General features: G+C 44.3%; 1 protein-coding gene across 1 annotated transcript in view; it reads left to right on the top strand.

The window, feature by feature from the left end:
* Nucleotides 1-13,587, top strand: part of bms1 (BMS1 ribosome biogenesis factor) — a 43,480-nt gene that overhangs the window by 10,106 nt on the left and 19,787 nt on the right. Inside the window, exons 2-15 of the mRNA XM_070437459.1 lie at nt 2,492-2,683; nt 3,026-3,216; nt 3,514-3,593; nt 4,026-4,214; nt 5,381-5,523; nt 5,827-5,948; nt 6,261-6,454; nt 6,786-6,934; nt 7,354-7,991; nt 8,513-8,614; nt 8,850-9,004; nt 9,328-9,409; nt 9,721-9,980; nt 12,316-12,504. Of these exons, the coding sequence (XP_070293560.1) occupies nt 2,502-2,683; nt 3,026-3,216; nt 3,514-3,593; nt 4,026-4,214; nt 5,381-5,523; nt 5,827-5,948; nt 6,261-6,454; nt 6,786-6,934; nt 7,354-7,991; nt 8,513-8,614; nt 8,850-9,004; nt 9,328-9,409; nt 9,721-9,980; nt 12,316-12,504 (2,676 nt within the window). The 5' untranslated portion in view covers nt 2,492-2,501. The remainder of the gene's footprint in view (nt 1-2,491; nt 2,684-3,025; nt 3,217-3,513; nt 3,594-4,025; nt 4,215-5,380; nt 5,524-5,826; nt 5,949-6,260; nt 6,455-6,785; nt 6,935-7,353; nt 7,992-8,512; nt 8,615-8,849; nt 9,005-9,327; nt 9,410-9,720; nt 9,981-12,315; nt 12,505-13,587) is intronic.

Raw genomic sequence — 13,587 nt, forward strand, 5'->3', positions numbered from 1 at the left:
TTTTTTTATCCTACATGTACTTTACGTGCATAAAAGGTTGGATGGAAGCCTGGTTAGTTGCATATCCCATCCCTGCATTGAGGTATGTTTTCCAGCCAGTCTCTCACCGGCTCTGCAGTGTCTAAATCTAACCATGATGGCGTTCCCGACTCCAGTGCAACTCAGTGTAAAYAAGCGTGATAGTCGGAATCTGCTGGATAGCTGCATAGATTCCAGTTGAATGTAGTTGTAAAAAACGATGTTAAAGGAWCAATAGCGCAGGTTGGGCTAGAGTTGACAGCAGACTATAGAGTTTTTGAAATGAACCTCAGACTCCTTTGTTGMTATGCGTCAATACYTAAAAAATGTACATTAAATCCTTCCCGTGTACCTATGTTTGTCCTCTGTTGYGTGCCTTTCTTAGTATTTCACAGTCAGTGGTTGTATTTGATTAAGGTTTTATTAAAATGTGTGGGTTTCAGCAAAGGCCCGCAACAACAGAGGATGCATGTGGGTTCATTTAAAAAACTGTAGTCTGCTCTCAACTACGTGGAGGAGTTGAGGTACTTGGCAACAATTGGCTACAATTTGTATGCCAGATGATGTCATATCTTAATAATACGTTTCCATTACTGGGCGTTACAGGTTAGCTTAAACAAAACGTTGCCATAGTCACATTTTTCTTGACGATACTTTTTTCCCCTGAATCCAGAACTTAAAAATTATCTTAAGTCTTTGTCCAGTTGCAGGTCGTTCTCCAAAAACCAGAGACTTTTCAGAAAGATATTAAATCCACGTTTTGCACTGAGTGAGGTGTTCCCTCGCCATTTTAGCTGCCAGACATCTTGCATTTCCCAACATCTTTGCAGAAACTAGTCTTTTCTATGCGCCGCGGCCACTTGTAGAAGTAGATGGCAGCGCATCACACATTGCGACCAAAACAAAGATGTACACACATGCAAGAGGCATTTCTCACTCAATACAAAACATGGATGTAATATCTTTCTGAATATTCTCTGGTTTTCAGAGAACCACCTGTAACCGGACACAGACATTTCTAAGATACTYTTYTCRYCSWRWYWSGRYRARAARAGTATCGCCAAGAACAGTTAAGTTGAAAAATCTATGGCAACAGTTTGTCTGAGCTAACCTGTAACATCCTGACGACGCGAGCGGTGCAAAATAAATGTACACGTGCGTCTGCGTGGCCAGGCGCTAAAATATAACTTGGYTCTATTTGTGATGCTCAACGCGCTGCAATCCCTCCTCTCCCATCTCCTCATTGGTTTTTAGGAGCATATACCCACGTGCCGTCTCCTCATTGGTTTTAGGAGCATATACCCACGTGGGTGTTTGAAAGATGAACTGAGGTCCACACTCAGTTCGTCTTTGTGGTATTGCACTGTAAAGTTGGTTGCCAACTGCCAAAGAAGCCTGAAGGAAGGAGGAGAGATGWAATTAATTCGGTTTATGGTTTTATCTGTGGGTTAATTGTCGGAGTAGAGGACCTTGTGCATTTCAGGTAAAGTAACAACCCAATGTTTATATCCCAGGACAAATTAGCTAGCAACAGCAAGCTAGCTATCTAAATTGCTGTAAATGTTTAATGCTTTTTGACCTGTCCCCAAATTCATATAATTGGTTCAGAGTTTATTTTGATATTTCAACCTGCGTGTCATGATTACGTCTGGTGTGGGTGAACAAAATCAACTTGTGCATGCAGACGCACGCGTGGTTTGATCAGCATGTAATGCCCAGTAATGGAAACGTATTAAGTTATATCACGTTATCTGGCATACAAACTGTAGCTTATGTTGAAATGAGCTCAAAACTAAATCTATTTGCATGGTAGCTAGCTAGACATGCAGTTAGTGTATTAATAGTCAGGAAGTACAAAAAGAGACTCCTCGACACTTTATGAGTAAATGTCGCAATACAAACACGAAGATGACTGACGTAATGCTCGTCAAATGAGGCAAACAATTTATGATAATGTGGTTACATGTAGTTGATTTGTCGGTAGTGGTGCTCCCAAAACACCCACTAGCTATTTGGGCCGGGACGATACCAGTATCTCAATCTTATTTTCATGGCAAAAATGAAAACACGAAGCTGGTAACTCTTTGGTCCTTTAAAAACTTGCTGTATGTAAAATCCTCCCGGTCCTACTATCTATGTTGTGAGCTGTGGAAAATGCTTGTACAATGTGTAGCAACATTATGTAGCGTATACCAAGTTGCTGCAGTTATTTTTATATTGTCAGACAAAACCATCACCTCTTACTGATACTTATTTCAGATTTCCATGAGTTGAGTGACCCTGTTGTTACTAGCAAATGCACTATAACCATTATGGGCAAGTTTCTTGACATACTGTATTCACTCACATACAGGGAGGTAGTTGGAACTATCTAAATGATTGTTACAAGAAGCACATCATTAAGTGGGATGTGCATAAGGCAAAGCTACATTTTATCCTCCAAGCTTCAGTTTCTGACCTGTGTGATTGTCAGAWAGGAGAAGATGGAGGGGAAGGAGCCAAAGAAGGAACAGAAGCGGCACCAGCAGAAGCACAGCGGGCCCAAGGCGGAGAGGAAGAAGAGCAGGAAGCAGCTGGGAACTCCAGCCGGAGATGACGAGCGCAAGAGGAACCCCAAAGCGTTTGCGGTCCAGTCAGCAGTGCGCATGGCCAAAACCTTCCACAGGTCAGCAGCATTCGTATATACATGCCCCACTATACTACACGAAAAATCAGCCCACCATCAACTTTCATGTTTGCTTTTTTATCATTTATTTTGTTTTATTTCACAAGGTTTACATAGTATATTATTGTCTTTTAAGTTACTGTGACACTAATCTGTGGTTTTACAAGTTCATAGAAATAGCCATAGGAGTGAATGCTGTTAACGTGTATCTTGAGTGGTTCAGACAGATGGTCAGACGTTGAGATTTAGAAAGCGGTGTAGAGGCAGCAGCACAACAAGTGCAGACAGACACAGTTCAACATTGTAGGAAACTATAAACACWGTTTTTTCCCCCTCTCCTAGAGCCCAGGACCTAAAGGTCAAGAAACATCACATACCCCTGGTGGACCGCACCCCTTTAGAGCCTCCCCCGATAGTGGTGGTGGTGGTAGGACCCCCCAAGGTGGGCAAGAGCACCCTCATCCGCTGCCTGATCAAAAACTTCACACGGCAGAAACTAGGGGACATCTGCGGGCCTGTGACCATCGTCTCTGGTGAGCTGAGCTTGGATGTTTCTTACTGTATTGTGATCAGTTGGGTCGTATTTATTAGTGCATAGCAAAGCAATTTGCAACCGAAAAATGAAAACAAGCACTTCTTCTTGAAAAAGTTATGATAATCCCTCCCCGTTTTGTCACATTTCCTTCTGTTTAGTTCCTAGTGAATACAACCTTGCGTGACCACAGAGCTGTCATTTAATGTGTTTACCTTGCGTGACCACAGAACTGTCATTTGTTGTGTTTAGCTTGTGTGCTAACGCCGCCCCACCACCATCTTCATTTTCCTTTCAGGAAAGAAGAGGCGTCTTACCTTCATCGAGTGTAGCAATGACATCAATACAATGATTGACTTGGCAAAGGTTGCTGACCTGGTAAGTTAAGTTGTGTATGGTGGTTAAAGGCAAAATGTCTGAATTTTAAAGGTATTGATGACAATGTAGAATTGTACTTATGATATTGGAATACGTACAGTGTCTGTTTTGATGCCTTATTGTTGGCATTTTAGTATATTTTATCATGCTACAAAAATGCAGTGTTGGCATAAACACTATGTGAGTCCCAAATKACATCCTATTCACTATATAGTGCACTACTTTTGACCAGGGCCTGTAGTGCACTATTTTTGACCAGGACCCATAGGGCTCTGGTCAAAAGTAGTGCACTATAKAGCAAGTAGGGTGCCATTTGAGATGCACATGTCTGTGACAATTGAATTGAACCCAGATTTCCCTACCAAACAATAAAAATAGACTTGACGGGATGCTATCAGTGAGCTAAAGACTGACATCCCTGTGGTCCACCAGGTGCTGATGCTCATTGACGCCAGCTTCGGCTTTGAAATGGAGACCTTTGAGTTCCTCAACATCTGCCAGGTGCACGGCTTCCCGCGCATCATGGGCGTGCTCACCCACCTGGACTCGTTCCGCAACAACAAGGCCCTTCGCAAGACCAAGAAGCGGCTCAAGCATCGCTTCTGGACTGAAGTCTACCAGGTCAGCACCGAAATTAGAATGAGAAGCTTTTTATCTTTGGSTTCACACTTCACAYCATAAATCGTATTAGCAATTGTGTGTGTGTAAGGTTGAGTGAGTCAGTGCAAATAGTCTCTTAAAATGCGGGTGAGTACAGGTAGACGGGTCTGTGCAGGTAGACAGCTTAGGGTTCGTTAGCTGCTCAACAGTCTTATCGACTGGAGGTAGAAGCTGTCTCGGAACCTGTTCGTCCGAGACCTGATGCTCAGGTACCGCCTGCCGGAAGATAGCGGAGAAAGCAGTCCGTGGCTGGAATCCTTGGCGATCTTCTGGACTTCCTCAGAGACCGCCTGGTGTAGATGTCCTGCTGCCTGCATGACTGTGCAGTCTTCACCACCCTCTGTAGAGCCTTGTGGTTCAGGCCGGGTAGTTGCCGTACCAGACGGTGATGCAGCTAGACAGAATGCTCTCAATGGTGCACCTGTAAAGGTCCCTGAGGGGCCAAGCCAAACCTCTTCAGCCGTCCTGTAGTCTACAATCACCTACTTGGTTTTGCTGAGGTTGAKGGAGAGGTTATTGTCCTGGCACCACTCTGCCAGGGYTCTAACCACCTYTCTGTAGGCTTTCTCGTCATTGTCGGTGATCAGCCCTATCCCCGTTGTGTTGTCAGCAAACTTGATGATGGAGTTGGTTTGACAGGTTTTTTTGTGACGTATTTTTATTGGTTTTCACAAATATATTCAAAAAGTACAAAGCATGGATAATATCAAAAGCAACAACAACTGAACACCATACTGTAACTAACTATATACAATCTATAGCTAGCACATTTCATATTTAATTTCTTGGCAAGCGCTGAGATATTTCTTATGTGCTAGATAAACCTTGGAGGTAAATTTGCAGTTGGCCAGTCTGTGCCAACCCTGCACATCGCTTTCATACATCCTGCAACTCATATTTTTTCTCTTGTGCTATCGAAGTGACAAGTTGACTTGTGATTTTCTTAGGTTTGTCTTGATAAGATGTAAAAAAATTAAAAAGTACACTGTCAGCTTGCATGTTGTTAATGTGTTATAGTTATGAAGGCTGACAATCTCATAAATATGGCATGCGGTCTTTCTCTGAACCTAATCCAACACAAGTCCCTTTCCTGAACAGTGTTCCACGTTCCCTCTTTGTTCCCACAGGGTGCCAAACTCTTCTACCTGTCCGGTATGGTGTACGGAGAGTACCAGACCCAGGAGGTCAAGAACCTGGGCCGCTTCATCTCCGTCATGAAGTTCCGCCCGCTGGTGTGGCAGCAATCTCATCCCTACGTTGTGGCCGACCGGTGAGTGTTCAGACCTTTTTTAGAGCAATGTGTTTGTAATGGAAAGTAGCTAGAACTGATTCCGAGTAGGGAAAGTGACATGATCCATGCTGTTGAATGGTGCCATATATGGTTATTGTGTGTAACAGAGCTGTTTTCTAATAGAAATAATGTTTATGGTTTGTGCGTGTGTGTGTTGTGCACACTTGTGTGCCTGTGCGCGATGGATCCTACTATCCTGCTTCCATTTTCATTCCGTTTTCAAATGTTCTTGTTGAACTGTACCCCTTCACTGTTCCTCGATCACATTCACCATCTACACAGCATGGAGGATTTGACGGACCCCGAGATGGTGAGGGTGGACCCCAAGTGTGATCGTACTGTATCTCTCTATGGCTACCTGAGGGGGACATACTTRAAGAGTAAAGGCCAGGTCCATATCCCTGGTAAGTATGCTCATTGGATTAAGAGCAAATAAGAATCTGAGCCCTTTTTAGGAACACTGACTTGTGGAGAAGAGATGAATTTAATACTGCATCAATACTCTCAAMGCTAGTACATATTGACATGCACTATTCACATTCACCAATGTATTTTGCAAATAAACATAGCATGTGGTTACTGCGATGGTGTTTTTGGGAAATGTTTCACTCCTACGGAATGGGGTTTTGGGGTATTGAAAACATTGCAGACAACTGTATTGTCTTAACATTGGGCAATTTGGTTTGAAACYTAACACATGATGGCACCCTCTGCAGGTGTGGGGGACTTTGCGGTGGCAGACATCAGCTTCCTGCCAGACCCCTGCGCTCTGCCTGAAGCGCAGAAGAAGAGGGCKCTRAACGAGAAGGAGCGGCTGCTCTAYGCTCCCATGGCAGGGGTCGGGGGGGTCGTGTACGATAAGGACGCAGTGTACATTGACCTGCCCGGMGGCCACGTCAATCAAGAACAGGTCAGTTCCAACCCCTKGSCCATGTTCAGTAAGACACAGAAAAKGAAAATGCTTTGAAACATTTAACAAAARWTTTTAAACGATGTATTTTTATTGGTCAAAGTCAGGTAGTTGATGGATGTGATATGAAAGTGCTCGTGAATATAATTGACTACTGTTATATACAATGGCTTGAGACTGTTGTAATGAGTGTACTAAACCGAAAGTGTCATGGGCCATTGAAAATTCCCTCGCCCCTGAACCTAGATAATGTCCAGAGGATTTCAGTAATATGTATGTGTGTGTGTRCAYACGTTCCTATAATCAGTTACTTCTGTCCCGTGTCCACTAGGAGGAGGTCCGTCCCACCACAGAGTTGGTCCAATCCCTCATCAGTACACACACCACCCTGGATGCCAAGATGGCCGCCAGCAAAGTGTCACTGTTCACAGGAGCGGCTGCCCTGACCCCCGGGGAAGTGGAGGGGGAGGAGGAGAATGGGTGAGTGACGCTCAGACAGCAACGTCTTGGAAATCTCAAATGACACCCTATCCCATATATTATGCGCTACTTTTGAAAGCCACTATGGAATCATTTGAGAGACAGCCCTAAACTCATTGTTAAAATTGGTTAAAGACTAATTGTCAAGAGTTGCAGCCCGAAAAATCATTGTTAAAATCTGTTTTATAAACTTATTGTTAAAAGAGAACCTCATCGTCATGTSAATCTCATGGACTGTCAGTCCTTGCAATTTGAGAGTCGCTACATTTCTCCAGTCCTATCGCTCAGCTTTATAGCAAACGAAGTGGCTGCCGTTTTGTTCTTTTATGAAATTAAAAGTGGACCCTTAAATAAAGGCATATAGAAAATGATATACATATTTGCCTCTGACTTATGTTGGTCTCCATCTTGTCTTACAGGCTGACGTCAGGACCCCAGGAGAGCCGAGTCTGGGACCCTGAGACACAGAGAGAGAGGAGGAAGGCTGTCTTCACTGAAGAGGAAGATGATGATGACGATGATGACAGCGAGGGTAGCAGTGAMGAAGAGGGGGATGAGGAAGGAGAGTCTGAAGAAGAGGATGAGGAAGATGAGGGGGGAAACAAAAGGGAAAAAGAAGAAACGGTTTTGAAGAACGAGGCAAAGGACAAAACTGAACCAAAAGAGAAGCAAGGAATAAAGACCATCCCTCCAGTGAAGAGACAGAAGATGGAGGAAAGGAAAGTGGAGAAAGAGCCAGTGGTGGAGGTACCTGCCTTTGCAGACAGTGAGGATGAGCTGGAAATGAGTGAGGAGGAGGAAGGGGGGAAGGGAGAGCAGGAGAGTGAAGGAGAGGAAAGCGATTCRGAGGGGGAAGAAGACGGTGCAGTGGAAAAGGGTGATCTCAAACCGATAGACTCGGGTCATTGCTCGGAGGAGGAGGATGCGAGTGATTCAATAGAAGATGACTGCGAAACCAATGTCTCGGGMAAAGAAAGCAAGAAGTCGAATGCCATCTCCAAAATGGAAGAGGAAGATGAGGAGATGGAGGGAGGAGAGCTGTGCTATGAAAGTGCAGGTAATATTCTGTCTATTCAGTGTAGTTTCATTGTGGCCCCTYCCCCTTGTCTTACTACCACTTCAGGGTCCACAGATTTTTGTTCAATAATGCTGCTCTGAATTGAGTACCAAGTTGAATACTTGAATCAGGTGTGTTAGTGGCGGGCTGGAACAAAAACCTGCACACACTGGTGTAAGAAATATTGTGATGGATGCACCTTACCCCGACAGTTGTCTGTTGAATTCAAAACCAACCTAGCCCTTACTCTCTAGGCACTCCTGTAGATCTGATGGGACTGGATAGGTTTCTTGCCTTGTGATAGGATAATCTAAATCCCTATCTAATCGTATTACATTTACAGGAGTGCCAAGGAGCTAAGGGTCGATTTAGCATTCAGAATGCATGCTTCTTCTGTCTGCCATATTGCATTCACCTTGTGAACACTGATGGGGAGGGGAAGTGGCTAAATGGAACAAGAACTGAAGTTGGAATCAATAATTAATTTGACCTTTGACACTAACCCACCTCATGTTTCTCAGGGTCACTGCGGTGGAAGGAGGGCCTGCAACAGAAAGCGTCGGAGGCGTTTCTACGGCAACAGCGCGCCGCCCCCAACCTGCGTAAACTGGTGTATGGCACAGGTAACGTCTCCTCCTGGGTTTCAGTAACAATATAAAAACATTTTGCTATGAATTTTACTGACGTTTCCCCTTTTATCCTAATGTCATGGCGGATCTTGTTTGTTGAGCACTAGTGTATTCATTAATGCACACTATAGYGATTAAAAATGGCAGTTTCTTWTTGGACTATTTCGCCCCATTTGCTTCCGTTTGTGCCTAGCCTTGATTTCTGACTGACTACGCTTGTTTCCTTCAGTGGGAGAGGATGATGGTGATGGGGAGGAGGATGAGGAGGAGCTGGGAGGGCTGTTTCGAGTCAGCCGCCCCGAGAAGGGCAAGAAGCATCGTGCGGACGGCGTGGACTGCTCCCGTTTTGACCCCGATGCCGCTCACAATTGGGACCTGGAAGAGGTAAAAGAAATCTACAAAACCATATTGTAGCGCCCCTTTCCTTTGTCCCATCTCTTTTACTACAGGGTTTATCTTCTTCTGGGACCCCAAGGGTTGCACATTTTTGTTTTAACCCAGCACTAGCACACCGTATTTGGTACTGGACATTTAAAGTGTGGAAAGACCAAAAGTTTGAAGAAAGGCATTAAGTAAGMTGTTAGGAGCTATGGATGGAGGCATCCATACATTCATATTCTGACCTGGGTTGGGGTCAATACAATTTAGTTTCCATCAATTCAAAAGATTTTTTTTTTGTTGTAATTGACATAAATATTGTGTCTCAGATGCTGGACTCGATACGGGACTGTTTTGTGACGGGGAAATGGGAAGACGATCAAGATGCTGCTACATTGCTGAAAGAGGATGGTAAGGAGTTGCTGCTCATTGCTCAATACTGTTGGGATTGTTTTCATGACTTTCTTGGTCTTGTGCTTTATAACTGCAATCTGTCCCATTTTAAATGAAATCTGTTAAGGTCGACTCCGGTGTGCACATCGAATATAGTAAGCAGAGAGCAATTGAAATTCATCTTCCCCAATTTAAATTATTTTCATGTGCTCCGGATATGGGCTCATATTCCCAACAGAGTAGCCCCAATCCAACAGGGCTATGCACGGTATATCAGAAGTCCACTGTTCATTATCACCCCCTTGCTAACTCGCTCTTTTCTCTTTTAGAGGAGCTGTATGGGGACTTTGAGGACTTGGAGACGGGGGAAGTGCACAAGGGGAAAGCTGCCAAGCAGAAGGACCAAGCCAAGGAAGAAAGTGAGGAGGAGGAGGAGAAGGAGAAGCTGATGAAGGTGGACGACGAGACCCAGAAGAACAAGCGCCTGGAGAAGAAGCGGCGGCTGAAGGAGCGTTTCGACACCGAGTACGACGACGGAGACGCCACCTACTTTGACGACCTCAAAGAGGAGATGCAAAAACAGGCAGAGGTGAGAGGTTATGGGGTCATAGGTAAACGTTTGATATGACAGAAAGCAGAAGTCTCTGGCCCTGTTCGAATACTTCAGAAATGTCTCCTTTTTCCTTTCTTGATGTAGTCATAGATTGTTTTACAAATGATATATATGTTTTGTGTGGGTATTTTGACACTTCATTTAGACAGTTMTGAAATGAGTGGGGATTACAGACAGGTGGGAGAAACAGTGGGAAGAGAGGGTGCAGGCAAAGTTCCCTAAAAATGTAGTCACTGTGCAAATTTCAGGTCTGCTGAGCACAAACTTGAACTTTGTAAAAATGTTGTGTAACTTCCGGCATGTGTTTACTGTGCACACTGAGGCTGTACCTGATTTTAAGTTAGTTTTAACAGTGGCCAAGTAGGCTACTGTGGCTATTTGATCATAATGTTGGCCTACAATCGCAGCGCTAGCTGTGCCACCAGAGACTCTGGGTTCGCGCCCAGGCTCTGTCGCAGCCGGCCGCGACCGGGAGGTCCGTGGGGCGACGCACAATTGGCTTAGCGTAGTCCGGGTTAGGGAGGGTTTGGCCGGTAGGGATATCCTTGTCTCATCGCGCACCAGCGACTCCTGTGGCAGGCCGGGCGCAGTGCGCGCTAACCAAGGCAGCTAGGTGCACGGTGTTTCCTCCGACACATTGGTGCGGCTGGCTTCCGGGTTGGAGGCGCGCTGTGTTAAGAAGTAGTGCGGCTTGGTTGGGTTGTGTTTCGGAGGACGCATGGCTTTCGACCTTCGTCTCTCCCGAGCCCGTACGGGAGTTGTAGCGATGAGACAAGATAGTAATTACTAGCAATTGGATACCACGAAAATTGGGGAGAAAAGGGGGTAAAATAAAAAWATATAATAATAATAATGTTGGCCTACCATAAAAAAACAATGAAGAAAAACACATCCCAGAACATATTAACATGGAACTAGAACAGCTATCATTCAGCCTACAGTAGCAGCCAATGTGTGGTGTTCAATGCCTACATTCCATTAGACTTAAAAAATATAAACATGCAGGGCTTGACATAACCTGTTTAGTCAAGGAGGTGACTGAAAATGTTGTTTGACAGAAGAAACCACTTTACACCATACCCTTATTACAGAAAATCAGACAAATGATGCTACAATCTGCCTATTGGCTACTTATTCAAGACCGTCTCACTTCCCCTTTTAGACACAAAAAAAGCTCCGTACCTGACTTGCTTTCCAAAGATGGCTAGAAATACACACATTTTGTGCTCTTGTTGGACGCWATCACTCCCTCATTGTTGACTAGAAATTAGCTATAACTGGGCTAATAACTCACTAACTATCAAAGAATAGGAACAAATGTGCACTCATGGCTACATGCAGCTCTCACTTTGATCAAAACAAGCGCATCTACTCGAACGCTCATAMTGTAAACACAGTCCAGTTCAAAGTGAATAGCACATATCCATATGGCAATGGCTATTTGCATATCGGGCTACTGCAGCTGTGATTAGTTATGGMGCACYGTTCTGTGTAGAATACTGCGGAGACATGCCTGTCAATGCATTAGAATCCTACTCCAATGCGCTCTGCCTGCAAGAAAATCTCTTGCACAGTTAMTTTTGCATACGAAATCTTGCGTAGTTTGTTTTGTTTCGGTATATTACATTGAAAGTGGCTAATATTGCGTTGATACGATCACAATTGCCACAGTAGAGTGAAACGTTGATAGTGTTAACTAAAGGGGAAAACTGTAGAAAGTTGAGTGACGTTCAATCTCAGGCTACTGTGCGCTCGCTCATATTTCTTCTGCACGGCTGCGCACCTGCGTGCTCACACAGCTTAGAGGGAACATTGGTTGCAAGGTATTGTCTGCAGTGGGGAGCGACGTATATGTGACATGGCGGGAGTGTTACCACTCAACCAYGGCTCTGCGCGTGAACACAGATCTGAATTGGTTGGATTGGTGAGCGATAGGGTGGTAAACTTACTTGCACCTAGCCAACCACCAGATCTGTGCTTACATCTAAGAAACAAGGAAGGATGCATTTGGAAATTATTAAAACGGGGTCAAGGTAACATCTTATTATGCCCAAAAGGAAACCAAAGTTGTCAGTGGCATTCCGATCAGACATTGGGTTGTGTTCATGAGGGAAAATCAGTCTAGAAACGCAACACAMAATTATGCATTTTAAATCCACTTACAGGACTGTCAACCTTGGCACTGACACRAAGTATATTCAGAATGTGGCCCGTTTGGGATTCAAACCAACAACCCTGGTGTTGACAACACCATGTTCTAACCCACTGAGCCTTTCAATTCACCACAATCTCTAAACCTTTCTCTTCCTAGCTGAACCGGGCTGAGTTTGAGGACGTGGATGACGAGACACGGGTCCAGTACGAGGGCTTCCGGCCTGGCATGTATGTCCGTCTGGAGATCCCCTCCCTGCCCTGCGAGTTTGTCACCAACTTTGACCCCCACTATCCCATCATCCTCGGGGCTCTAGGTGCCAGCGAGGGGAACGTAGGCTACCTGCAGGTAAGCAAGGGTTAACGAGTCAGGCTCCGATCCATTTAAATTGAAGTAGAGTGAATTGGACTTCCAGTTCAAGAACTGAAAACTCCTTGGCTGTGTCTGAAATATCACCCTATTAAATACAGGGACGTCCTATTGAGACCAATGTCTCTTTTGCAAGGGAGCCCTGATTCACAAAAATGCAGCAAAATAAGGAATTACTGACAATTAGAAWAATCAAAGGCGGGAGCATGAAACATACAAAAATAACATTTTGAAAACGCATGCATTCCTCTGTAAAAAGGTAATTTACCAATACCCTGAAATGTCTGAAAGGCAACGGTGCGTCCAATTGTAGGGTATTCTGAAATGTGTACCATGTATGTTGCACGTAAAACTAAAGGCTGTTTTACCTAAATCAGTAATGAGAACAGTAATTTCAAGAATTAGCCATTCCTGTGAGCGAGTAAGGTATTTGTACTTCCGTAGGTCAGGAGCGATGTATGGTAGTTTCTGCATGAGCGCTTTATAAATGAACAGAAGGCAATGCTCTCTGCGTTGCCAATGATGGCCAGCCCACTTYCTGATTCAGATCACAGTGACGGAAAGTCAACTGAACKATTTATTCTATCAAGCGAAAGGCACAATCTATTTCTGTGGAAGTCCATTTTAATTCTGTTTCTTCGTTAGCKCATCTACATGTTTYAAMTGACTACTTGTCATCGATCCAAATGCCATGGTATTTATGAGTGGACTTGCTCCATTCAGCGTGCAGATATGTCTGAGCTCTAGAGAACAGAATATACTTTGTTTTATCTGCATTCAGTACCAGTTTGTGGTCAACATGTGCTTTTTGTATGACATTTTGAAGCAGTCTGCAGATCAGCTATAGCCTGATTCGAAGAGGAGGCAGAGTAAAGCACACTGTCATCAGCATAAGTGTCRCTTGCAGTTTTTCACTAACCAATATTGTTTATTTACAGTGCGAATAGTATTGGCTGTAAATCAGTTGTGTAGTGGTGCCTGGAGAAGTGGGTATACTAACGGTTTGCTAAAAATATTTCTAAACATACACTGCTCAAAAAAATAAAGGGAACACTTAAACAA

Source organism: Salvelinus sp. IW2-2015, linkage group LG35 (genome assembly GCF_002910315.2).
Source record: "Salvelinus sp. IW2-2015 linkage group LG35, ASM291031v2, whole genome shotgun sequence".
Lineage (NCBI taxonomy): Eukaryota > Metazoa > Chordata > Actinopteri > Salmoniformes > Salmonidae > Salvelinus > Salvelinus sp. IW2-2015.